The sequence below is a fragment of the Strigops habroptila genome, chromosome 5 (genome assembly GCF_004027225.2).
Source record: "Strigops habroptila isolate Jane chromosome 5, bStrHab1.2.pri, whole genome shotgun sequence".
NCBI classification, from domain to species: Eukaryota; Metazoa; Chordata; class Aves; order Psittaciformes; family Psittacidae; genus Strigops; species Strigops habroptila.
In genome coordinates, this window is record NC_044281.2 from 21,624,832 (window position 1) to 21,650,541 (window position 25,710).

Here is a 25,710-nt window from a genome sequence, read left to right on the forward strand (position 1 = left end):
TTTTCTTTGATACAGAGGTGGAAACTACTATGGCCTTATACATGTTCATTTTTTTCTCTCCAATAATTGTTTTAGGTATACTGTAAATTTACCCATTCACATGACTTGTATGTCTAGTGCACATTTCAAATGTTCATAAGGTACTGTATTAAAAATAACACTCCCAGATTCTTGGGGAATATATTTTTATTATTTTTTTTATACATAGGTACGCAGTAAATATGCATTTTGTTTATGTTTCCTTTGCAGTCTTTACTGAGTGTTCGTGGGTCCCTATTTTCTCCCCGACGTAGTAGCAGAACAAGTCTCTTCAGTTTTAGAGAATATGGAAGAGATATAGGATCTGAAAATGACTTTGCTGATGATGAGCACAGCACATTTGAGGATACTGGGAGCAGGAGAGGTTCTCTCTTTTTGCCACGCAGACATGGTGAACGGCGCAGTAGTAACATTAGTCAGGCCAGTAGATCCTCAAGAAGGCTGGCAGTGTTTCCAGTGAATGGGAAGATGCACAGCACTGTGGATTGCAATGGAGTGGTTTCCTTAGTGGATGGGCCACCAAGTCTGTTATCGCCTACTGGACAGCTTCTGCCAGAGGTGATAATAGATAAACCGACAACCGATGACAATGTAAGAAAGTTTTAAATTACTCCATGTTTTATGACCTTTCTTTATTGCACCAGACAATGTTTTAGTGGAGTTAAATGCTTTGAAAATGATTGAGAAGTTGTGAATGCTTTTGCATATCTTACTGTAATGGAATGGATTTAGGGTGAGTCAGTCAAAAGTGAGAGGCTGAAGCATGAAAATGGAAGAGGACAAAGTAGCGCATCTTTATATACCCACAGAGCAAGGATATGCATACACCTGCTTATCGAATCAAATTAATAATGTTCAATTGCTAAATCTGGTTTAGAACCCAAAATGGGGTGCTCAGCTTTCTGAGCATTCTGCAGATTATTTTGTTGTCTTCGTATTTTTTCTTCCCTTATGGTTTTAGCTTCTTTTAGAAATGTATTTCCTAATTCTCTATTGATAATCTGCTAGTTCTACTTTTCCCTTCTGTCCACATATTTGTGATTGTGCAAATGTAGCGTAGTCTTAAAGATGATGTTGACATTTTGGAAGCTCTGAAACCCTTTTTTCTCCTGGGTCTCAGAGATGAGCTGAGTTTCTCACTGCCTTGGATCAAGGTGTAGTTTAAAAAAAAAAAAAAAAAGAAAGTACATGCAAATTCATCAATTTCTCCCTGACAGTTTTTCCCTTTCCCCCCAGTCTGCTTTAGGAATGGAGCAGAAGGATCTGTTGCATATATTTTCCTAGAAACTTTTATTGAAACAAAAATTTTTACCTGGGTCACAGCATATGAAAGTACATCAGCCAAATTCCTTGCACTTACAATCCTCTTGCAGTTCATTATGCTTCCATTTTCATGCAGTTATTAAATTTACTGAAAAAAATCTACCTATGCTCATACATTCAGAACTTCTTTATAACTGGGGTGTGTTCAATGATACAACACAGCTTTCAAATTCTTTAATAAAATACCTAAAAAAAAAAAAAAGTGTTCATTTTTTTGGGTAAAGTCAGACTTCTTTTGTTTCTTCAGTAGAAATTCATAACATAAATTGGTGATGATAGTTCTTAAATGTTAAAGATAAATTATTTTTGAACATGTACGGACATTAGGACTGATTTTTTTAAAATGAATTCTAGAGAGTAACTGTTACTGCAGAAAACTTCCTAACGTAAATCACTTATTATAAATATCTTGTGATTGAACTAGTTCAGCAGTGAAATATTGGTAGAGAAAGCAAGGAACTAAGAACTGGGAATTTTTCCAATTCCAGTGCTCCATCCATCTGGGTTTGTTTCCTTGACTGTGGTCTCCTTTAATATTTGTTTGTGTCTAATGGGGAGCTAATAGTAGTTAGCTATAATGTGATTATAATCTGATAATTAAATGTAAAAATCTTTTTATGGTTTTTTATAAGTATTAACAGTATTCAGAAATACAACATGAAAACAGCCATTTAGAAAAAATACTAAATTTATACGTAGAATGGAAGAAAAATCTGATACAGCAGCACTTAAATACAAAGCCTTATATATTATGAATTCATTGAAACAAAAGTCTTTCTGACACCTGTTTTGCAGTATTTCTAATATTGAATTTAATTTACACCCCGCCCTTTTTTTTTTTTTATAGAGCACTACTACAGAAATAGAAATAAAAAAGAGGTGTACAAGTTCATATCAGATACCAGTGGAGTTGCTGGAGGACCCCGATTTAAGGGAAAGAGCCATGAGTATAGCTGGCATTATCACAAATACAATGGAAGGTGTGTTATAACTGCAGATGTGCTACCTTAGAACAGTAACTGTACAAATTAAGGCAATCAGGAAACCTAAAAGCTGCAGTTTTTATTCCCTTGTCTTAGGTGCTAGCTTGCAGGCTGAAACACCTTGACCTTTTTGTTTGTTTGTTTGTTTTTTAAGAAAGATACTACTTTTTGTAGAGGAACTTGATATTCTACAGGATATAAATTCATTAAATGGTGATAAAAAAACAAACAAACAAAAAGACTTCAGCAGAAATAGAAGGCTGAGGGGAGACCTTATAGCAGTCTTCCAAAACGTAAAGAGGGCCTACAAGAAATCTGGAGAGGGAAATTTTACAAGGGCATGTAGTAACAGAACAAGGGGGAATGACTTTAAACTGACAGAGGTTTAGATTAGATATTAGGAAAAAATTCTTCACTATGAGGGTGGCAAGGCACTGGAACAGGTTGCCCAGAGAAGTGGCTGCCCCATCCCTGGAAGTGTTCAAAGCCAGGCTGGATGGGGCTTTGGGCAACCTGGTTTGGTGGAAGGTGTACCTGCCCACGGCAAGAGAGTTGGAACTAGATGATCTTTAAGGTCCCTTCCAACCCGAACCATTCTAATGATTCTAAGTGTGATTATTGTTGACATAATCTCAGAATAGCTTGAAGGTATTATATCACAATCCAAATAAGGAAGACAAAAAATATATATAGCCATTGCAAATACACAGACTGAATAAATGAACAGAAGTGCATGTACATCGTGAAAAAAGAAATTAAGGGATCTGATAAGCAGGCTAAACTAAGAAACATGTTCTAATTAAAATAGATAATGTGTATGTGTTTTGTCCTGGTTATTCATGTTTAGCAATACAGGTATTGGAAGAAATGCCTTGTGATAAATTTTCAACTACTATGTAAAAATGTTACAGTGACTTAAAGGCCAGGCCTTAGGTAATAAGGAGAACGAAATTTGAGGGAGGATTATTTGGAACAGTGAAATTATTACTAGTGAAATTCTTTATAAAGCTTGAATAGTTTTCAAAGACCTAGTCATGGTGAAATTAACCTTATTTTTCCTGAAAATAAATATTTGAACATTTGAGAGGACTGTGAAGTTGGAAGTCGTACTGAGAAAACTGTTCACAAATGTAAGCATAAATATTTGAGGGGGTTTTGTAACAACATCGTAGGATATTGAAAGTAGATAACTTCATCAATTATTAGCTCAAAACTCTTGATGTTTTTCTTTTAGTCTTCTGAAATCTGAGGAAGTTCCTCCAAACATCCTTAATGGTTCTAGAGATAAAGATTAAACCCTGAAAAAGCAGATAAAGAAACCTTTATCTTCACTTATGTTCGCTATATATTTCCTTTTTTTCCCCACAGAACTTGAAGAATCCAGACAAAAATGTCCACCTTGCTGGAATAAGTTTGCCCACACTTTCTTAATTTGGAATTGTTGGGAGCCCTGGTTAAAAGTAAAGAATGTAGTTGAATTTATTGTAATGGATCCATTTGTTGACCTAGTTATAACTGTTTGCATAATTTTAAACACACTGTTTATGGCCATGGAACATTATCCAATGACTGACAATTTCAGTAATGTGCTTAAAATAGGAAATCAGGTAAGTTCCATAGTGGAAACTGCCTCTAGGTCGGGTTTGAGGTGGTTGGTTTATTTGTTTCGTAATGGTAATAATATAGATCATGTTATCTGGTATAGTTTTTAACCTATGTTTGTTGTAAGAAATAATTCTGTTTATTATGATGTAACAAAATAATAAAACAATTATGTTATTAGAATATAGGAAATTCTAGTACATGTTGGGATTGTATTCAGTTTTAAGTCTAGAGTTTTTAATGTGTCAACATTTTAATTTTATGCTGATATTTTTAGCCACTATCAACATAGTTCAATGTTTTCACCTTAACCTGGAGTCAGAGAGCATTATCTATGGAAAATAATCATGTCACTGTTTAAAACAAATTCATGATGTGTTTGAGGAGAAAGGCAGGGGAGATGAATAGGTCAGGATCAATGGCTGTTGCAGACATCTTGTCTGTCTTGTGATCATGCCTGTGTGTTTTACCCAGGAAGTACAACCATTTTTTCCTTTCATAGTTAATGTAATTTTGAGCCCTGTGAGTGTAAGTGTTCCTCAGTGCTGATAAGAATTCGTGTTTACTCCCAGTCAGCTGAAATGTCACTGTACTACACGTTTAGTTTTGGCAATTGATTTCTTGCTTTTTGAACTGTGTAGCATTATCTTTTAAGAACTGTCAAATGCTCCTGGGTTGTTCATTTGTTTTTCAAGTTTGCTCATTTTTCCAGTAAAAGATAAGAATTTATGCAGTTCTGGAGATACTGGTAGTCATACATCTACAGTAAATACAACTAATTATTTAAGAGGCATTTGCTTTCTGCTTCAGAAGGCATCAGAGGCATTGAGAGGCAGAAAGGAGCTTTAGTTCAAATATGAGCCTTGGCATTATTGGCCTTTTTTTTTTTTTTTTTTGGGCAGCTAGAGAGAGAAGATATGCTTACTGTATCTAAGTTCTCATGAAGACTTCTCTTAATAGTGCATCACTCTCCAATTCATGACCAATTCATATTTTTTCACACATCTTTATTTTAAAGCAGCTTCCATTGTGGCGAAAGCAATTGTTATTACCTTGCTGAGAAAAGTTCTTTCAATTAGATGGGCAGCAGAGATGAGGAGCGAACATGAGGCCTCTTAGGAATAGTTTATTCTTCAGTCACTAAATATATCTCAGATTTAACTTCAGTTAACAGTTATGCTACAGCTCATTTTAATGCTGTCACCTTTTCTGCGAGTTTCTGCTTGTGTTAATTTTCTTTACTGACATCCTGCTGTAAGAGGGATTGTTGCTTAAGTGTTCTTTATCTGCTGATTCAACTTACTCATACTCATCTATAAAGTAACAATAAAAATTCTTCCTTCAGGTTTTTACTGGAATTTTTGCAGCAGAAATGGTTCTCAAGATAATTGCCATGCATCCTTTTTATTATTTCCAAGTTGGCTGGAATATTTTTGATAGTTTTATAGTTACCCTTAGTTTGGCGGAGCTTTTTCTGTCAAGTGTGGATGGATTATCCGTTCTCCGATCATTCAGATTGGTAAATAAATTAGTTATAATATACCTATGATAATTAATTCATTATATTTGTATTTTAATTGTATTAATGTAAATAAGACATTTTAGTAATATTATATGTATTTTTTGCTAAGTGTCACAGGATATCTCTACAAGGATGTTTTAAAAAATTATCACTGATTAGTGTGTGCCATTTTATGGTTCAGAAGAAACTAAGTATTTTTCAAGGGAAAGAGCTGTAATTTTATTGTAATTGTTTTAACACAGATGGGTAAAGCATAGCGAAGTTTACCATTTATTTAATGCCTATTGAGAGAGATAAACAAAACATTTGTAGTCTTCTGTCTACTTTGATATCTGAAAATTGCAAGACTAGAAATGTTCTTTTAAAATGAAAGAATTATAAAATTAATATTTTTTTTAATTTAAAAAAGATTGTGGGTTTTTTTTTCTTTTTCTTCTCTTCCTCCCTGGCAAAAATGGAATGCTTTATTTTATTAGAAAACAAAAGATTATTTCAAAAATCAGAAATTAACTGTGAGACTTTTTTTACCTGTGATATCTTTCCATTTTGCATTTCCATTTTACTTTATCTGAAAACAAAAAATATTTAATACCTTTTTTATTTTGGGTGGGTTATGGTTAAAAAGGAGTATCAATTATGTTTTTCCCCTTCATAAGTTGAAATGTTTGACTTAGAGCTTGTGTTTGGCTTTTATTTCCAGACTGTGGAGGCAATATTATTTTGGAACACCATTTTTTGAGAATTTCAGAATCCTTCATTTTCCGTCACTAGGATCCTGTTGAGCTTTCTTGTGGTTTTTGGTTTTGTTTGGTTTTTTTTTTTTAATCGCATACTTGTTAATGTGTATGCCATGTTCAGAATTCACTATCTGAACAAATTCAGTGTGCTATTTCTTCCATGTAGAAAAGAATACAGATATGCTATACAAAAAAGAGCATGTATTAGGCTTTAGAAGTGTGGATTTTGTGAAACTCCTGTTTCTGTGTAAATTATGGTTGTTGGCATCATGCTGAAGTTTCTTATTGTCATTGCTGAGAGTCACTAGTTCATAATCTGTTGTTTATTTCTATACTGTTTTTGTAACTACTGCAAATAACATCTCTGTCTTTTCATTTTTCAGTTGCGGGTTTTCAAATTGGCAAAATCTTGGCCCACTCTAAATATGCTGATTAAGATTATTGGCAACTCAGTGGGGGCTCTGGGGAATCTGACCCTGGTGCTGGCCATCATTGTGTTCATTTTCGCTGTGGTTGGGATGCAGCTGTTTGGGAAAAGCTACAAGGAATGTGTCTGCAAGATCTCCAGTGACTGTAAACTTCCACGCTGGCACATGCATGATTTTTTCCACTCTTTCCTGATTGTATTCCGAGTGCTGTGTGGAGAATGGATAGAAACGATGTGGGACTGCATGGAGGTTGCAGGCCAACCCATGTGCCTTACTGTCTTCATGATGGTCATGGTGATTGGAAACCTAGTGGTATGTAGCCTAAATAGTTTGAGTATTCATTTAGAGAAAGAATGGTAATAGAACCAGTAATGAAGTTTTAAAGCATCGTTAAATGTGTTATTTAAATATGGGTTTTATGATTTTTAATTTGTTATGAGCATGGGTTCTGAAATAGTGTTCTGTTTGTTATATTTTTGATCCTATGTAGGATTTAATTTTTTTTCCACTTTTTCTGTTCTCTCTTATCAAAATGACTGCTTTAACATTCTTAGGCTGTGAAATGTAAACCATATTGAGCTTTGCTTACTGCACAGCCAACTTTTTATACAAATTGAGTCAAGAAACTTGAACTGGAAGGCAGAAGTTCTGCAGAAAAAAACAGATTCAGATATTTTTTCACTCCTTCACCTTTTTGCTTCCTGTCTTTTAAGTGCTTTTTAGACACTTTTAAAGTGGTCTGTACTATATCTTCTTTTCCTCTTTCAGATGAAAGCATCAGATCTGTATATTACCAGTTTGTATGTTATCCATACATTATCAGTTTGTATATTACTGTGTATAAATTTGTCTTTTTAAATGTTTTATATATATTAACTCACCAGTATCTGAGGTCTGCATTTCTCCGCCTCTTGCTCTGCTTTTCTAATTGCCTGCCGAGTCTTCCACTATTAGTCTACATCTTTTCTTTAGGTAACTTTCAGTAGCAAAAGAGATTTTAAGTTAGCCATCCTGACAGCATTCTTTAGGAATAAAATTTACAACAAGAATAAGCTAACTCTCTTTAAACCAGTCATGCATTACCACTAATAAAACAGCCACTTGCTCCAGGATTTTCTACAGATCTATTGTCTTAGAGAGCTGTCTGGTTGACCAAATAAAACATCCTCCTTGAACAGTTTTCTAAACCAGAAGACAGAACTTTGTTGAATGAAGTATCCATGTCTGTGATTTTCCTTTTTTTTTTTTTCCCCACAGTATTTACTGTGTTCTGATTTTATACTATAGCTCTAGTAGAATTTCTTACATGAGCAGACAATCTCTGCTGTGTATTCAGGGCTGTGTTATCCAGTTGTGTCTCTATGTTCCCTACACATAGTTTTACTCTGTTGCCTTCAAAGCTGCATAGAAGAGCTGATCTGAAGGCTTTAAGAGCTGGTATTCTGCTGCTTCGGCTATCCTAGTACCATTTGAGCTCCTGGTAAACTCTGGGCTTATATAACTGAAACCAATTCTACATTTTGTCTTGCTGAGGGAAGAGAATGACTTGGGGGTTAGGAGACAGGGTGTGCTTCACATTTTTGAAGTTACATACAGCAAAATATTTGTATGAGTTTGTGGAAGAAAGCGCTTTTCTGCATGTGTGAACTATGTCTTCTGTTGTAGAGTGCTTTCCTGTGCCAGAGAAGTAAACATTTTTGATCTGTTCAGTCAGTACAAAAGAATCATTCATTTCTGACCTTCTACAAACATAGAAGGGTAGGTGGTGTGCTTAAACTGCATTTACATTTTATTTACTGCCTATTTCCAGAATCATATACAGCAAAGGAAAACATGAAGCCTGAGTTAATAATGTGTGATAGAAGTGATAGAATTTCATGTGAATGAAATTCAGCTGTATTGTCTTTTTTTGTCTTTGTGTTTTGGTTTTGGGGTTTTTTAGGTATTGAACCTTTTTCTGGCCTTGCTGCTGAGTTCGTTTAGTTCGGACAGCCTTTCGCCTACAGAGGATGATAATGAAATGAACAACTTACAGATTGCTGTTGCAAGAATTCAGAAGGGAATAGATTATGTGAAGAAAAAAGCAGGTGAATGTGTCCGAAAGTCTTGTTGGGGGAACCAAGCTGTTGTAAATCAAAGAACAGCAGCAGATCAGTTGCATGATGAGAAAGACCATTGCATTTCCAACTGTACCATCGCTGAAATAAGGATAGATACGAATTATCACAAAAATGAGAATGGAATGGCCACTGTTATAGGTGGCAGTGATTATACATCATTCATAAACAACCCAGGCCTTACAGTTACAGTACCAATAGCTGTTGGAGAATCTGATTTTGAACATCTAAATACAGAAGAATTTAGCAGTGACTCGGATTTGGAGGGAAGCAAGGAGGTAAAATTTAAATATTTTATATTTTGTTTCAATGAATTATGTGAGTTGTGTTCTTTCATAATATGGCTTAGAAACAGAAAGCAATCGTAATGCAAAATTGTTGGACTGTACTGAGAATACATAACCTGAAATGGGAAAGTGGAGCTAAAGAGAGTAGGAAATCCATGCAGAACTGTATAAACATGGACAAACCTGTTTATAAGAGGGTTTTGAAAAACAAACTTTTCCAGGTTTTTATTTGGATAGAAAAAATGATGTATAAGTACAGAATAAACAGAGACAAAAGACATTGGTTTTGGTATATAATTATATGTCCATGAAGTAAGAATGAAAGTAAACTGCTATTTAAAAACAATAAAGGAGATATTAATAAAGAAAATTAATTCCATTGCATCTGATTTTTAAAGCTCACTGAATTCTGTAGAAATCAGCATTATTGTATTGGATAATCTAACAAGGGTTAGATTATTGATAATGAGAGCAGTAACAGTTTTCGAGTTCTGAAGTCAAATTGATGGGGAAAAGCCAAGGAAACCATGTCAGTATTGCCAGGTGCCTATGTCAAGTAAAAAGGATGAGGAAAAAATAGAATTACTGAACAAAAAAACCCCAACTAATTTCTTGCTTGTTTGTGGGAGTTTTGAACCAGTCACTTCAAAGTCAACTGCCTGACCTTAAACTGGGTCGGTTTTAGGAAAGTAGCCAGTTGCCAGCAGCTGCAAACTGAGGGGGAAAGCAAATTCATGGATTTCAGCAGGATCCTGAGAGACACTTTGAAAATTCAGATTGCTATGCTGTGGTTCCAGTGCAGACTGTTTGGTATCAACTCCCCTGGCACCTGAAGACACAAGGACATTAATGAAGTGTCACTGCTTGTGCAAACAGTCATACTCCAGCCTGAATTGCTTTGTCAGGATTATTTTGTTTTCCTTTGTGTGTTGGGTTTTGGTTTCTTTTTTTTTTTTTGTTTGTTTGTTTGCTTTTTGTTTGTTTGGGTCTTGTTTTGTTTTGTGTTTGGTGTTGTTTATTATTATTATTTGATCAATTGTGGGCTTTTTGGGTTGTTTTGTTTTGAAGGGGCAATGAAGTTGCCCATATTATTTCCAAATTTTAGAAAATCATTTTGTTCTAACAAAGCGTAATTAAATTAAACTTCAATTTGAAAGGAATAATAAGGAACTCTTCATGTGTTTCTTTTATTGTAGACTGAAGCATTCAATAGGATTACAGTCATTTGTTATTTCAGCAGCTGATTTCCTGACACTTGATCTGTTCCATTCACTTTTTGAAGCTTTTTTTAGCTGTTACTCTATATATTGTGTTGACCTCTCTGTTGAGAAGACCTTAGAGTACTAAGAGGCCTTTAAAAACAAAGCAAAGAGGAAGCTGTAATGTCTGCTTAACAGCTGCTACATCTTTTACGTATTATTAGTCTGCATACAGGATACTGGCTTTCTTAGTGTGTTTTATTAAAACTTGTTCTTGTGGAAGGAATCCAGGTAATTTACTCTTGCTCTGGTAACTGTCTTAAATCTAACCCTTTCCTGGATATTAGCCAGCAATTGAAGAAACGTGGTTCTTCACAATTTTATATTTATGAACTGGGTAACAAAATCTGTGCTTTCTCACCTCTGATTTTCAAGTTTAAACATAAGCATTAGCTGTTTAAAAGATACTATTATCTAGTATTAAATTTAACCCATCTCAATTTGTAAAAGTGGCTGTGGATTGACATATTTGAAAGACAACCATAGGAGATACCTAATTGAACAACAAAAAACTGTTTCATGTATACTAGTTCACAGTCAGTAAGTCTTTCATTTTGTAGATTATTTCAGACTTTCCCTTTAAATTGGAGCAGTTTATACTGGAGTTGTTAAATAGCTACATTATTTGATGAGCCTTTGAGATGACTACCAGAAGATTAATAAAAGATGTATGTGAGGTACTTGCGGAAATGACGGGTTTATTGCTAAGCATGGGTTTTCACTTTTACATTACTTTATATCTGTTACAGTCCATGATGTGTCTTAAACTTTTTTCAGTCATGCAGTTAAAAAAGCTATCACAGCTGGGAAAAATTGCTTACCTGGAAATTTTCATGTTTGACCTGGTATGATTGATTGATTGGTTTTGTTTTGTTTTGTTTTGCCTGTGGCTTCTTTCTGAAAGTGTATCCTAGATAGTTAGCAACTGGTTATTTTAAAGGTCTAATTACTACTGCTTAGGGAATGCTTAAAGCTGTAACATACGTAGTGTGGGTTTGTTTTGGGATTTTGGTGGGGTTTTTGTTTGGTTGGTTGGTTTGGGGTTTTTTTAGTTATGTTTTGGATTTAGTTTGGTTTTGTTGGTTTTGTTCTTTTTTTTTTTTTTTTTTTTTTTACATTCAGACCCAAGTCCTATATACATCTTTGAGCTTCAGATATTCTGCTAATTTTACCTCTTTCAGTATGTCTTTGGATATATCTAAAGCACTAATCAACAACTATAAATACTATGTTTTGCAAATGTGTGACTTGTCTAGAAAACACATTTTTAAGTAGGAATCCATACTTCTGTTTCCAGAACTCGGACAGCCTAAAGGGTACCATGTTTTAATTTCATTGAGTACCATTCTTACTTCTCACAGGAGTAAAATCAAGCTGGATCAGTCAAGAATGCAGATCTGGTGCTTTTTAACCAGGCAGAGCACCGTGTCAGCATGTTTACACAGGTTACCTAAACAAATCATACATATATGATCACTTTTGAGATTGATTGGCCTGCATGCTACTCAGCTACAATGTATTTTTCCTCATCCATTGCAATGTAGTGGAAACATGCACAGCCGCTCTGTAAGCTGAGTCCCATGACTCACATCACAGCATGGTTGAGGGCAGCCCCGACATGTTCCTCTCTCCTTGTTACATCTTTGGTATTTTCTGTACTACTTCCGTGGCATAACCTGCATGCTTTGTAGGTTTTTATTAATGTTAACCGAATTATTAAGCCTCAAGACTATTCAAGTTTAAAGAGGTTATGAGCCTGTAATTTTATGAAAATGGGAAGGTAATCTTCACTTTACTTTTACTGTTCATCTGTTGAACCATGTTTTCAGTTGTCATGTAATTATGAACATTTTCTGATCATGTTCATTTGACCACTGCCTTTGTAATATTACATATATAGAATTACTTGTGTGCTAAAATGTTTATATCTTTTGATATAAATTGTTTCATGTTTGTTCACAATGTTTTTATAATTTATACATTCCAGTTTTCTCATGTAAGAGAAACTAAAATACAGGATGAAAGATACATTCTTGTGAACAATCAAACATATCTTTTTTTATACATATACATAGTTCTTTTGAATATGGATATAATAATTTAGTTAAATTCTACTCATTAATATTGTTCATGTCTGTAAGACTGGAAGGGAATCATTTATATCAGTTTTGCTCGTCATCATCAATAATTATTTATTTCTGAACCCAATCCATTTGTTTTATTTCTAGAAAGACAGATGTAAAACATGTATGTAGGATTCTATGTAGGTGTCTAAGTAAACCTTGGTGTTTTAAAATGATATAAATAACTAAGTTCAAGCAAGAAAGAAATATAAAAATTAGGAAAATAGAGGATAAGGTTAAAATTAAGACAATTGTTAGAAAGATACAATAACAAATAGGACCTTCCCAAACCTCTAAATGCAGGAACTCCAGAACTGTAACACAAACCTTAATTGTACGAAACTATGTGTTTTTTATTCCTGATGATCTTTTCTGAATAGTTGGGCAGTTCTGCTCCTTGCCACTTGGGGGTTATTGAGGTATTCCTTTTCTAAATACATATTTTGTCACATGGTTTTGTTGTGGAATCCTGCATTCTCTTTCTTTTGCACTCATTATATATTGGGAATATTTCAGGACTCACTTTTGTGCTCATGGGGCCTGTAAGCTATTCAGAAGGATAGAATGGAAAAATATCTTTTGGAGGATTTTTCCAAACCATTTTAGAAAAGGCATTTAAGTAGGAGAGACTAGAATGTGGTAGTATGCCATCGTACTAGGTCTAGGTATGGGGGGATGATTCAGGTTTGATGGATATTATTTATATGACACTGCTCCTGCTTCAAGCTTCTGCTGTCATGAATCTGGACAGGTACAGAACAGCATGAAAGCTAGTAAACCAGGAGCTTGTAATGATTTGACTGAAAAAAACTTGAATCTCTTTTGTTTGGATATTACATTGTTTTACTGTAACCTTCCTTGCACAGTAAATTGATGCTTTTTTTTTTTTTTAATATATATATGCATGACATTTTTTTCTAAGTTACATAGAGTAGGTGAGGTAGGTTTTGCATTTAGTTTGTTGAAAAAAAAGTAAGTATTTTCTAAGGACAATACTTTTTTATTGAAGAAGTATTTCTTGCTGAAAATAGATCTGATTAAGCAGGAAAATATTCAATTGATGAACTATAAGCAGTGTAACACAGGTGTACTAATGATTTCTGTTACATTTCTAAGTAGAAATACTTTTGAATCTTCTTTTCTAAGTGGTTCCTGAACATACTCTCCAAAGCACGGTTATCAACAATCATCTTTCACAGTTTACTACAGTTCTTTACCTCTTTCTCTAGCAAAAAAAGACTTGGTCTACAGAAAGTGAGAGAGAGATAGATATCCTTAGTAAATGAGAAGATGAGAATATGCAGCACAGTCTTTCCGTGGGCTTGTTTTATTTAGGGATTTTTTGTTTGTTTGTTTTTCTTTTAAATTACACAAGACAATGTTTTGCTCTTATTCCTTGTACTAACAGCTCCGTTGCTGGTACCTTTGTTCTTTGCTTTGGAGGTTCGGAAACATACCGGCTTTTTCTTTACTCTTTGAATATCAACATTTGAATGACTTGTAAGTTAAATGCACAGTAGATTGCATCATGAATAATCAGGCCTACTTATTATTAGCTCATATTGTGGAGGTTTTTTAAAATTCATTATCTGCAATTTTCTGTAAAGTTTCATTTATTACTTTTAGGATGATGCTCGCTAAAAATTTACTCTTTGCTAATTACCTCAAGGAATTGTTAGTGGCTTCAGTGGGACAGTTCGAGGTAGTAACATTATTCTTGCAAGTAATTGTGCCATCCTACCTTCACTCCTTCAGGAAAAAAAAGAAAGATCATGAGCTCCAAATTTGACCTTGTAACAGCACAGTAGATATTTGTATTGAAAAAATAGTGTATTCAAATTTTGCAGAGCTCTTCACTGCCAACACTGAAAAAGAAAAATAGTATTAGATTCAAGAAATTTTCTCTTAGCAAAAATGTTTTAGTTGCTGATTTGCAAAAGTCAAGTATTAAATGAGATATATAACTTCATGTTCTAAACACATTGATTCTTTTCAGTTTCTTTTCCATTTATCATTGTTCATCTTTCAATGTCATTAATTCATAAAAATCTGTATTCATTTAGTTGAATTCATGGCATCTGCTCAGTGTACTAAGTAGCTTATGTTCAGTTCAAATGACCCAGAGTACTTCATGTTGATTTTAATTTTTATTAGCGATGTGACAAAAAACTTCTGATGAAAGCAACATACTAATAAAATAATGGAGGTATATGGTGCTATCCTCAGGTTAAGTAGAATTAGTGATAGGAAAATACGTTTGCTGTAAATATTGACGTTTTAAAATTAATGCTACTAAAAATGAAAATTGTTTATATTAAATACGTCTAACTATTCGAGATAACCAGTTTCCAAAGTAGCAGCAAAGTAGGCAATATTACTGAATCCTTTTAAGAAAAGTTAATGTGGAACACTGGGTTACTTTTTCTTATTAAATTGTTTCTGTCTTCTTTCACAAGCATAGATATTAAACTTTTTCTTTTTTTTTTTTTTCCTAAAATAATTTTGTCCTTTCTCATTTTGGAGTTGAGGTGTAAATATAGCTTGATTAGATAGTCTGTAACTTGTCTGTAGCATGTCTCTTAATCATGCAAGTCTAGCTAAATTAATGAAAATGGTGTTAATTCTACAAAACCGAGGCTGTTCTACAAAGTGTGCTTACATCATTCCCTACAGACATTTAGTTGTGTGATTTCATTACTGATGTTATATACTTCTTGATAATAACATTGTAAAATGTCAGAGAATGCTGTGACCAAAACTACTTTGACTTAGTTTGGTACTCATACTCAGATTAAATGTACAGGAGACCATATTTTTAAAATCTCCAGACTATGGACTTTTACAATACAAATGCAGATTACAAAATATAAAATAAATTAAGGCTTATTCTTTTATTAGTAATTTTTTTCTTTTTCTTGTACTAATGTTATATGTAATTTTAATTATTTAAACAAGACAGAACAAATCCTTTCTTTCTGAGTATTAACAGGTATGTGTACCAAAGTAATGAGTAGTTTCAGAATGCACAATGTAATATGTATGTACATTGGCAAAAAAGAATGCAAATGCTAGTTGAAATGTATTTATCATACTTTTTCCTTCAAAAAAAAACCTTATAAGTATGTATGAAAAAAATAAAAGATATTCATGTGATAGTGACAATTATGGGTGAAGATAGTCCAGGCTTAGTTTTACTTGGTAGTAGTAAACTTTGAATGATAACACTGTACTATTTTTAGACCAGAAATTTTGAAATTGCATGAAAGATTACATTAATTGCCTTGCAATCTCTAGGTAGAAAGTGGATGATTATGCACATTTCAACAGCATTGACTGCTATATGTGGATGTTTGTGTGTATTTCTGGTGACAAATATGGTGATTATTATGTGCACACAGTGTTGCATGCTTTAAGTTAATTACAATTCAAAAAATTAAATATTAATAAAGTATAATTGTTATCAAATCTTATTTTCAGAAGCTAAATTTTTCCAGCTCATCTGAAGGAAGTACAGTTAATTTAGCTCTCTTCGGAGAAGAAAAAGCTGAAACTGAACCAGAAAAAGCATCAGAACTACAAGCATGCTTTACAGAAGGTATGTTTTACAGAAGGTATGGAAATAAAATTTGAGGTTTGCCATTACGTTTTGGTTGTTCCTAACAAGCACTGGCAGTTCAAAGAAGCTATTTGCAACAGCAGTCCAAGATCCTAGTTTGCCAAGTGTCATGGTGTGATTAGTTTTGCCTGTTGTAGATAGTTGTACTGAAGTCCATGGAATCTTTTGTGTGATGAAAAGTTAAATATATGTGTATATGATAATTTATAATATTTTAAAATAAACACTCGGCACAATTCTGTAAACAGATTCTCAGTAATCCTGTTGGTTTAAATGATGTTCTCAGTAGTGAAATCTGCAAGACCAAAACCTACACCAGGTTCACTCCACTGTGAAATTTAAGCCAGAATCATGTGGTTACCTGTGGTCCCTTCATAGTGCTAGAAAGCAATCCAGTGTACGATTCAGATCTTTGAAAGTTTGACTCAAACAAGAGTTACCATCTTGACATTACACCATTAATGTGAGGAGGGTGTGAATGAGTAGATTGTAAGGTGAAAACACAGAATGAGATCCTGTGGTTTTATTCATGTACAGAGGTCTTAACAGCGTGCTTTTGCATGTCCTTACAAGTTTTGATTTTAGTTGTGTATAGCTATATCCTTTAGGAGACTACTGATACTTACTGTATAGGAATGTATTTCCCATTTTTGTGATCTTGCGGGTTTTACTTTCCTTTTAAGTCATGATCAAAATTATTCAAAACAAAATGTTCCAGGACTAGATTTCTTATCCTATCCATGCTTTTTGGTTTAATGTTATGAAGACACCTTTGACTTAGGCTAGGACTCTTGTCATTTGAAATATTATTTCACTCATCTTTTAAAAAAAATGTTTTTGAATGTGGAGATAAATTGAACATATCAAGCTCTTGATTAAATAAAAAAAGTACACTTCTCATATAATTTCACATTACAATTCTTCCTTATGTGACTATCAATCCTTGGGCATAACATTAATTTTCCCATAACATAGACATTTTGAGTAGTTGAAGGTAAGGTAAATCATGCTCTTCACAGTGGTAGCTGTTTTAGCTGAGCTGATGAAATACAGCATAACTTGCTCGCACCATGTGAACTTAGTGACACTCAGAGGAAAACTAGAATACTGCCTTTGGGACCCATTAAAATAATTTAAACTTCATTATGTTTCTGTGTGATTAGTAATTTTTTAAAAAATGAGACTACTATTAGCCAGGAAGATACTGACGTTCATTGAAAACTGTACCCAGAGGCCCCATGATAAGGTAGGTGAGTTCTCCAAGGTGAGGCAGAATTCTGTGGATGGTTGCTACAAATCTGTACCACGTGGAAAAGCTCTCACAATTTCACAGTTACATCAGTTGTTTATGTCATGAAAGATGTATCCTCAGTCAGCCCTTAAAGCAGAGGTCATTCCTCAGTATTGTAAAATAAAGGGTGTTTACATCTGTGTTGTTTATTTGAACTTACTGAGAGACAGAAGTACCTTTAAAAGAAGCTGGACTCTTGAACAAGTTTATGTGAAAGTTGCTGTATGTTTATGCTTTTTGTTTCTATTCCCTGACAATACTCGTATATTCTTTGATTATGCGTATATAAATGAGAAATAATTATTAAGAAATATGCCTATAAATGAAAGTTAGCTCAATTAGATAATTAGATGTTCGGGTTGTTTTTTGTTGTTTTGGTTTTTTTTTTTCCTAAGCTTGATGCAGTGTCAGGGTAGTAGAAAAGTTGCATATATGCAGGTTTTCCTTCATCCAAAGTACCAAATTGAGCAGGTAAGGATGCCTTAATTAGCATGCAGTAATTTGAAGTGTAAATTGAAGTAATTTGAACAGCATGAAACAGGAGCTAGGTAAGAGCGATTTTGCTTTTACAGGATAATGAGAATTCTACCGCATAACAGTTTGTCATTGTATTGTTAGGCTGTATACGGAAGTTTAAATGCTGTAAGGGCAGTATGGAAAGCACAACAGGAAGAATCTGGTGGAACCTTCGAAAAACCTGCTACAAGATAGTAGAACACAACTGGTTTGAAACTTTTATTGTCTTCATGATTCTTCTCAGCAGTGGTGCTCTGGTGAGTGGAGCTTGCACCCACAGAAACAGTACCTATAAAATATTTTTTGTCAAAGATAGCATTACAAAACATTCGTGTTTATTATTAACAGGGGGAGGGAAAAAAGTTGTCTTGAAAGAGAGCTTCAAACTAAATTCCCAGAATATATTTGGTAGTGCATATAAAATGAGTCATTAGAATTCTGCTGTCAAATAACATTCTGTGTGTGAATTTTTGATTAATGCAAGGTGATGTGTGTGTGTGAGGGTACTTATGAAAATGGTTACACTAAAAATCTTGAAGAAATTACAAAAATCATACAAAATGTATTGTATGCAATAACTAGAACAATTACTCTAAATTAAAGTTGTCCCAAAAGCAGTACAGATACTTAATTCATCATGTGTTCAGTTAATTTTTTGTTTTAGTTTTTCTAGACTAGTATGTAGGAATCCTTGAATTCCTTGATGACATTAGTCATTCCTTAGTGACATTTAGTCCTTCACACAGGTACTAAGTATTGGGTTCTTCTGGTTGTTGATTGACATAGGATTTGGAGTATGCTGTCATTGTCTCTGCTCTGGCACGTGAAGCACCATGTCCCTTCCTTCTTCTCTGACCTTGGAGTTTACAGGATAGTTTCTCTCACTTTTTTCTCTGCAGTCCTCATACTGCCATGAGGTGTTTTGCTCTGTCTTTAGATATGTTTTAGCAGAGGCACCACCAGTATCATTCATGGGCCCAGCTACTTCCTGTGGTGGATCTGTTGTGGAGCTGGCACAGTGCAGCCCATGGTCTCTTCTCACAGCCTTCTGCTACTAAAACCTTGCCACCAACACCAAATATTGGAATTCAGCAACATAATATTTGGTCACTGTAGCTTATGATTCTCTTTTGTTAGTTAATATCAATTTATTTAATAGTCTGAGTGGCTTTTCAAGGTCCTACATTGTAATTCTGTGTTGACTATTACTGAAATTACTAAAAACTTTTTTTGCAACTTCAGTCGTTATATTGTAATTCTATTGTCAGGCAATGATAAAATCTAAAACTCAGAAAGAATGCAATTGTAAGTTCTGCTCATTTTCAGATAAGATGTCTAAAGTTGAAAGTGATTTTACTTTGCTGGTTTTAATTCAGTTCTTTTGGCTTAACTTGTAGTTTGCAAAGACCTATGTATATCTGACTTACATGTAACCCATTCTTCACAGGCTTTTGAAGATATATATATTGAACAACGCAAGACTATAAAAACCATGCTGGAATATGCTGATAAAATCTTCACTTACATCTTTATTCTGGAAATGGTGCTAAAATGGGTGGCCTATGGTTTTCAGACCTATTTCACTAATGCTTGGTGCTGGCTGGACTTCCTGATTGTTGATGTAGGTACTATACTTTCTATGTAGTATATTTCTGTCATTTAGGCAGGTCCTTTTTATGTAACTCCAATCTGATACATATATATACCATGAGAATACAAGTAGGGTTTAAAAGAACAGAAAATCACGTACCAGTGAATAAGATTCCAGTGTAATTATTCAGTGAGTAACTAAATCTGCCTTTATATTTATGTATGCTGTCATTGACTCTGTGTGTTCTGAGTTTTACTGCACTGGGTCCCAATCATTGAGTGAGGACAGTCATCTGATTGGACTTCGGTCTTCTCATTTGGTGACGGAGGACAAGGAAGAAGCAGACAAAGAAAGGCAAGGGAAATTAAGTGAACGCTTAAATGGGGTGAGCATAGGACAGTTGATCCTGGGCTAATGAGTCACTGGCAAAGAAATGCAGGGGAGAATGGTGACAGGATATAAAACGACAGCAGAAGAGGGCTGGGGTCAAGGAGGCAGCAACTGGAGTAAAGAGAGGATTTTGGAAAATGAAAAGTGATGGCCTGTGGATAAAAAGGTGGGAATTATTCATTTCCAGTCCTCATTTTGGTTGTTACGGTGCTCATTGTGTACTAGGCTGCAAAGCTAATTTCAGCATAACTTCCACTTTTCATTGACACATTATTTTTTAAAGATTCTTTTTTAGAAGCGGGAATTATTTTGGTTTTGTTTGGTTCTGTCTCTGATCATAGAGAATGCACTTGTTGCCTTTCTGAATTCTTATAATAAAAAAAAAGCCAGGTCGTAAGTGACAGGGTAAGTTAATTATGATAAAATGTAGCATTGAAATTGCACTCCAAAGAAATTAATGAAATTAGTGACATTGCATGATATGATCCTATAAAGGAATTCTTTCTTGTGTGTAGACATTTGAGTGGAAATTCAACAAATGGACAGGGGAAAATTCTATTTACCAGATGGAATCTGGAATCTAGGACTGAAATTTTGTCCCCTACCAATAGGATTGAAACACCTAATGTTTCTTCCTTTTTTTTTTTTTTTTTTGTTTGTTTTTTTGTTTGTTTTGAGGGCAAGGCACAAGTGGTGTTTGTTATCTGTCTTCCTCATTTAACTGTGCTTTGCTTTTTAGTATCAGTTATTGCGTGAGTGGGCAGAATCCTTATTCTCAGCAAATGGGCTAATGCAGTGACATAAGATAACATCTGTTTTCTCTGGGAAATGCAATTTTCCGCTTTCCCCTTTCATGTTCTCTTCATTCCTTTTTTTGTCAGCACACAATGGATACTTACACAAATAATAAAGTCAACATGTATTCCCAGAACAAATGTTTTGATCTCTAAGATACTTACTAAGTATAAGAGGTTCTCCCCTTTTCTTAAGATTAAATTCTGCAAAATAAGATACCCTTAACAAGGCAAAGGAAAAAAAGTTAAGACTGAGTGATGCTGAATATATATATATTATTATATATGATATATTGGCTTTCTTTATGGATGCCATAGACTTATTTTTTTATTTTATTTGTAACTCATGGTAAACGAAAAAGTATGACAATTTTATAGTTAATGGGAAATCAGCAGTAATCATGCAGATGGATTTTGGTTTTTTAGCATAAAATTGTTGATGCCATGCTTTAGTCTTGTTTCTTGTTTGGATTCCAAGACTATGTTTCCAGAACCTGGTAATAATTAAATCTGCATTTCTCTTTGTCCATTAGAGTTCTTATTTGTGAAAATGAAAGAAAATAGTAAATAAATGTATTACCATTTAAGAAGTATTCAGAGCTAATATCTTTGTACAAACCTGTATTGTGAAAGGTTGGTGTTGAATCATGTTTAAGATGAATTTTTCGTAAAGTATACCATATCTCAGTATGGCTAGGTAAGGGCTATTCCTTTTTTCAGTGGGTTCAGTACTTTCATGTAGCCATCTTCATCTCTCGCTTGGAGTGCTGACATCTTATGACCCTACAGCCGCAGATCATAGAATAATTTAGGTTGGAAGGCAGTGTTGGAGCTTTTCTGGTCTAGCTCCTTGCCTTGAAAGCAGGGCCACCTTAGAAATTAGCTGTAACCTGAAGGTTAGATTAAGCTGCTTGAGATGATACCCAGTTTTGAATGGAGATTCTGCCATCTTACTTGGCAACGTTTCCAGTGTTTGACCACCTGTAACGTAAACCCACTCCTTCCCACTCCTCAGAAATAATCGGTGGTGTTCTGCTTAGTTTTTTCTGACTTTATTGCCAGATTTACTTGTTACTGTTTTCAGCTAGTAGCAAGCAGCTTTAACTCTTTGTCTTATTGGTGGCATTTTTACCTTTTGGTTTAGGTAACGGGCAGTGTGCTGCCTTCACCTCTTTAAATCTACCTTAGCTTTATCATCCTCTCCTATGCCTTTACCCAGCTAAACCTTGAACAAATTTGCTATACCAGTCTAATTAAATGTACATGAGCATACGTCCACAGATGGTATCAGAAAAATTAAGCTTTAATTGCTATCAGCAGCATGTGATAAAAAGAACTCTCTCCTTTCTCGCCTCAAAAAAGAAAGAAAGAAAGAAAAAATCAGTATGTTAAATTATATCTAAGCTTCCAAAGAAAGATAAAATTGTGGCATCATTAAATAGATATATCTTGTAGGAAAAAGATTCCTTGCAATGCAAATGTGCAAATAGAATAACTGCTTTAACTAAAAAAATATGGCTAGCTGACCAGAATACTCTATATCTTCTCTAGAATTATGACAGTAGGTGTAATGATCTTAAAGTTGTGATGGACTTATATGTAATAATGCTTTCTAGGGTAAATGTTTGTCTAGCATTTGAATTTAAAGAAGGCAGAGTCTTCTGAAACTGAGTATTGTTGTTGAGTTTGTGTAGGAAATCAGATTGGTGGCATAAACAAAGGTAATTCCACTTAGTGAATGGTTTTTATCTGGATATTCTCCTAGTTTTGTGTCCGTCCCCCCCCCGCCCAAATGATATTTTCTTCTCTTGAAATTTGAGGCCTAATTATAATTACTTCAGCAGCTGAATTATCTAAAACTTTAGATAGGTGATTTCATAAATACAGGTATATAGTTATCTATGATAAGACATTGTATCAATCACTGACTTGTATTTCATATATTGCACAGATGTTGAGTTCCCTGAGTTACTTTGGGTTTATCTAGTTTGTGTGATTTACAGAAAACATTGCATCTTGATTTTTCAAAATCACCCTTGATTTTATTAAAACATTGCATGCTGCTTTTAAGACATAAAAAAAAATAAATAGCCAGTTTCTCCTTAATGTCTATGTGTTATACAATGTGCCATTATTTAACCCGTTTCAATACTCTAAGGCAGATAACTCTAAAACATATCTGCCAACTTCTTGGTCATTCCTGGACTTGGAATTTTCAACTTCAGTTTTGAACTTCAAACACCAGAGACAGTACTCTTTGCCAAATGGAAATAAACAGAAATTTTCATCTGGTACTCGATATTATGACTTTTACATATCAAGATTGTGATAGTCTGAAGACACAACAAGCCATAGCTCACAATTAAATAATTAACTCTCTCATAACTCCACTTTCCAGGAAAGAGCTGGCTACTGTTCAATGTGTTTGGGTGCATTGCTTGTAGATAATTGTGTTGACATTTGTGTGTCTTTGTGTCTGTCATACAGTTAGGAGTCACACCTGTCAGAGTCCTGTCTGACGGGGTGGTCCTGTCTGACTACTTGCAAGCTTGTCCTCATCTGCAGGCAGCATAAATTACTAGTTATTCATATCTCTGCTTTTATGTGAACCATTCTAAGTGCAAATTAGTAGAAGCAAATGCTGCTGGCTCATATTGTATCATGACTAACATAATGCGTCTGTAGTAGAGCACTGTTTAGCATTGTAACATGTCGTGTAGAATGGGATTATGTTTTCAGTACATTTCAGGCTTTGGCTGAGTTTATTGGGAAGATGATCTTTTACTAAAATGCTTTTTATTAAAATTGCCATTCATTTTGCACAGGTATGATAGGCATTCTTCTAACTAGCACTCTGTCTATGCTGAAAATTCCAGAGATTAAGGTCTTGCTTTGTTTAAACAGTTGTGAAATTAACACACAATGTTGTATTGTTATTCTTTTTTTCTTTTGTTCTTGCTAGGAGATTAGGGTCCTTATGAACTTTTTTTCCTGATATCCAGATCAGAAGTTTTCTTCCTCAAGGCATTACTTTTGTGTTGTGAGGTTATTAAAAAAAAAAAAAAAACCCAAACCAAAACCCCACAACTTTGTTTTGTTTTGTTTTGTTTTCCTCTAGGTCTCCTTGGTTAGCTTAGTAGCTCATGCTCTTGGTTTGTCAGAACTCAGTGCTATTAAATCCCTCCGAACATTGAGAGCTTTGAGACCTCTAAGAGCTTTGTCACGCTTTGAAGGCATGAGGGTAAGAAAAAAAGAAATAGTGTGTAAAAGATAAAACTATGCCTAATTATAAAATCTTGGAGGAACACTGAACTGCATGTCTGTTTTCAAGTCAACAGTAGCATGTTTGGTTGTATTACATGTGCTATTCCGTTTCTATTTGCATTACTTCAATGTATTTTAATGCTTTACATTAGATCTTTTGCTATATTTGAAAAAAACTTTATACTGCTCTACATATTGTTTTTTTAATATTTTTTTCTGTGTTTATTTACTAGGTGGTTGTGAATGCTCTTACTGGAGCAATCCCATCCATTATGAATGTACTTCTGGTTTGTCTTACATTCTGGCTAATTTTCAGCATCATGGGAGTAAATTTGTTTGCTGGAAAGTTCTATCACTGTGTCAACACCACAACTGGTGACCCATTCACACCAGAGGAAGTCAGCAATAAAACTGTGTGTGAAAATCTAATGCTAACTGCTGAGGACGTGCGGTGGAAAAATGTGAAAGTAAACTTTGATAATGTTGGAGCTGGTTATCTTTCTCTGCTTCAAGTAGTAAGTGTATAAATTTTGCTAAATTAATTTTCCACATTTAAGTTTTGTAGCAGTAACATTTCATTCCATAATTTTCAGTGTTACCTTAAAACATGTGAATGGATATGGGATTTGCTTTTATAATTGTGTTCTGTGAATCAAATTAAGATTTCTTAGGGTAAAAATCTGATGCATTTTATGGCCATTTTGGGAGAAGAAGGATATCTAATATCTACCAGATGGATATAAAGTTTCTTGGCACCTAACCTCTAGTACCTTTGCAAGTTCTACAGAAATACAGTATCTAGTGAAAAAAAAGATAAGAATAAAAAAATCTAGGATTGATTTTCTTTTGTTTGATCTGTTAAGGCATGTTGACTTAGATTTTTACTATGGTAGTCAAATAGATACATTCTAGGGCTCATCTGATCTTCAGACAAGAAGAGATCCAACTATGAATTTAGAAAAAGTTTTTAAATTTACTTTTTCCTTTCTTTTCCTTCCCTTTTTATTATTCTTACTAGTCCTGCTCCAGTCACTGTCTACTATTGTCAAGTGGGTTTATTGGAGATAGCTTTTAGCTTGTTTTTAAACTCTAGGTGAGCGGTTGCAGAATTTACTAGTGCTAGATTTCTAAGCACAAGACTCTTTTTTAGAGGCAACATCTGTAAATTGGAACCAATAGGACAGAAACATATATTCCTAATTGGGTTTGCTTGACAAACTACTTCTGGGAAAATATTTGTGCTGAAATACAATCCGAGTGTGCAACACAGACTGGAATATACTTGGCTGGGGGACAGCTCTGTGGAAAGGGACCTGGGGGTCATGGTGGACAGCAAGCTCAATATGAGTGAACAGTGTGCTGCTGTGGCAAAGAAAGCAACAGGATGCTGGGTTACATCAAGGGCATCACCAGCAGAGATAAAGATGTCATTGTTCCACTCTGTGCTTGTGAGGCCACATGTGGAATACTTGTATTTGGTTTTTGGTCCCCACTATGCAAAAAATATGTGGACAGGCTGGAGGAGGGCCAAGAAAAAGATGAAAGGGCTGGAGAAAGCCTGAGAGATTTGGCTGTTCAGCCTGGAGAAGAGGAAGTTTCAGGGGGACCTTATTGTGGCTTTTCAATATATTAAGGGGGCTTATAAGAAAGAAAAATTTTCCCAAGGCCTGTAGTAGCTGGAAAGGGACAACAGTTTTAAACTGAAAGAGGGTAGATTTAGATTGGATGTAAGGAAGAATATTTTTTGAAGTGATAGGGTGGTGAGACACTGGAACAGGTTACCCAGAGATATTTTGGATGCCCTATCATTAGAAGTGTGTGATGCAGT

General features: G+C 34.5%; 1 protein-coding gene across 3 annotated transcripts in view; it reads left to right on the top strand.

The window, feature by feature from the left end:
• The window catches only part of LOC115608647 (sodium channel protein type 2 subunit alpha-like), a 73,059-nt gene that overhangs the window by 38,707 nt on the left and 8,642 nt on the right, over positions 1 to 25,710 (top strand). For 2 of the 3 annotated variants that reach the window (XM_030487806.1, XM_030487805.1), the window contains 11 exons: positions 250 to 630; positions 2,210 to 2,342; positions 3,714 to 3,952; positions 5,293 to 5,466; positions 6,590 to 6,946; positions 8,577 to 9,029; positions 15,898 to 16,015; positions 17,946 to 18,100; positions 19,291 to 19,464; positions 23,737 to 23,859; positions 24,116 to 24,397. In XM_030487806.1, the coding sequence (XP_030343666.1) occupies positions 250 to 630; positions 2,210 to 2,342; positions 3,714 to 3,952; positions 5,293 to 5,466; positions 6,590 to 6,946; positions 8,577 to 9,029; positions 15,898 to 16,015; positions 17,946 to 18,100; positions 19,291 to 19,464; positions 23,737 to 23,859; positions 24,116 to 24,397 (2,589 nt within the window). The remainder of the gene's footprint in view (positions 1 to 249; positions 631 to 2,209; positions 2,343 to 3,713; positions 3,953 to 5,292; positions 5,467 to 6,589; positions 6,947 to 8,576; positions 9,030 to 15,897; positions 16,016 to 17,945; positions 18,101 to 19,290; positions 19,465 to 23,736; positions 23,860 to 24,115; positions 24,398 to 25,710) is intronic. The other variant, XM_030487807.1, reaches the window with a different exon arrangement.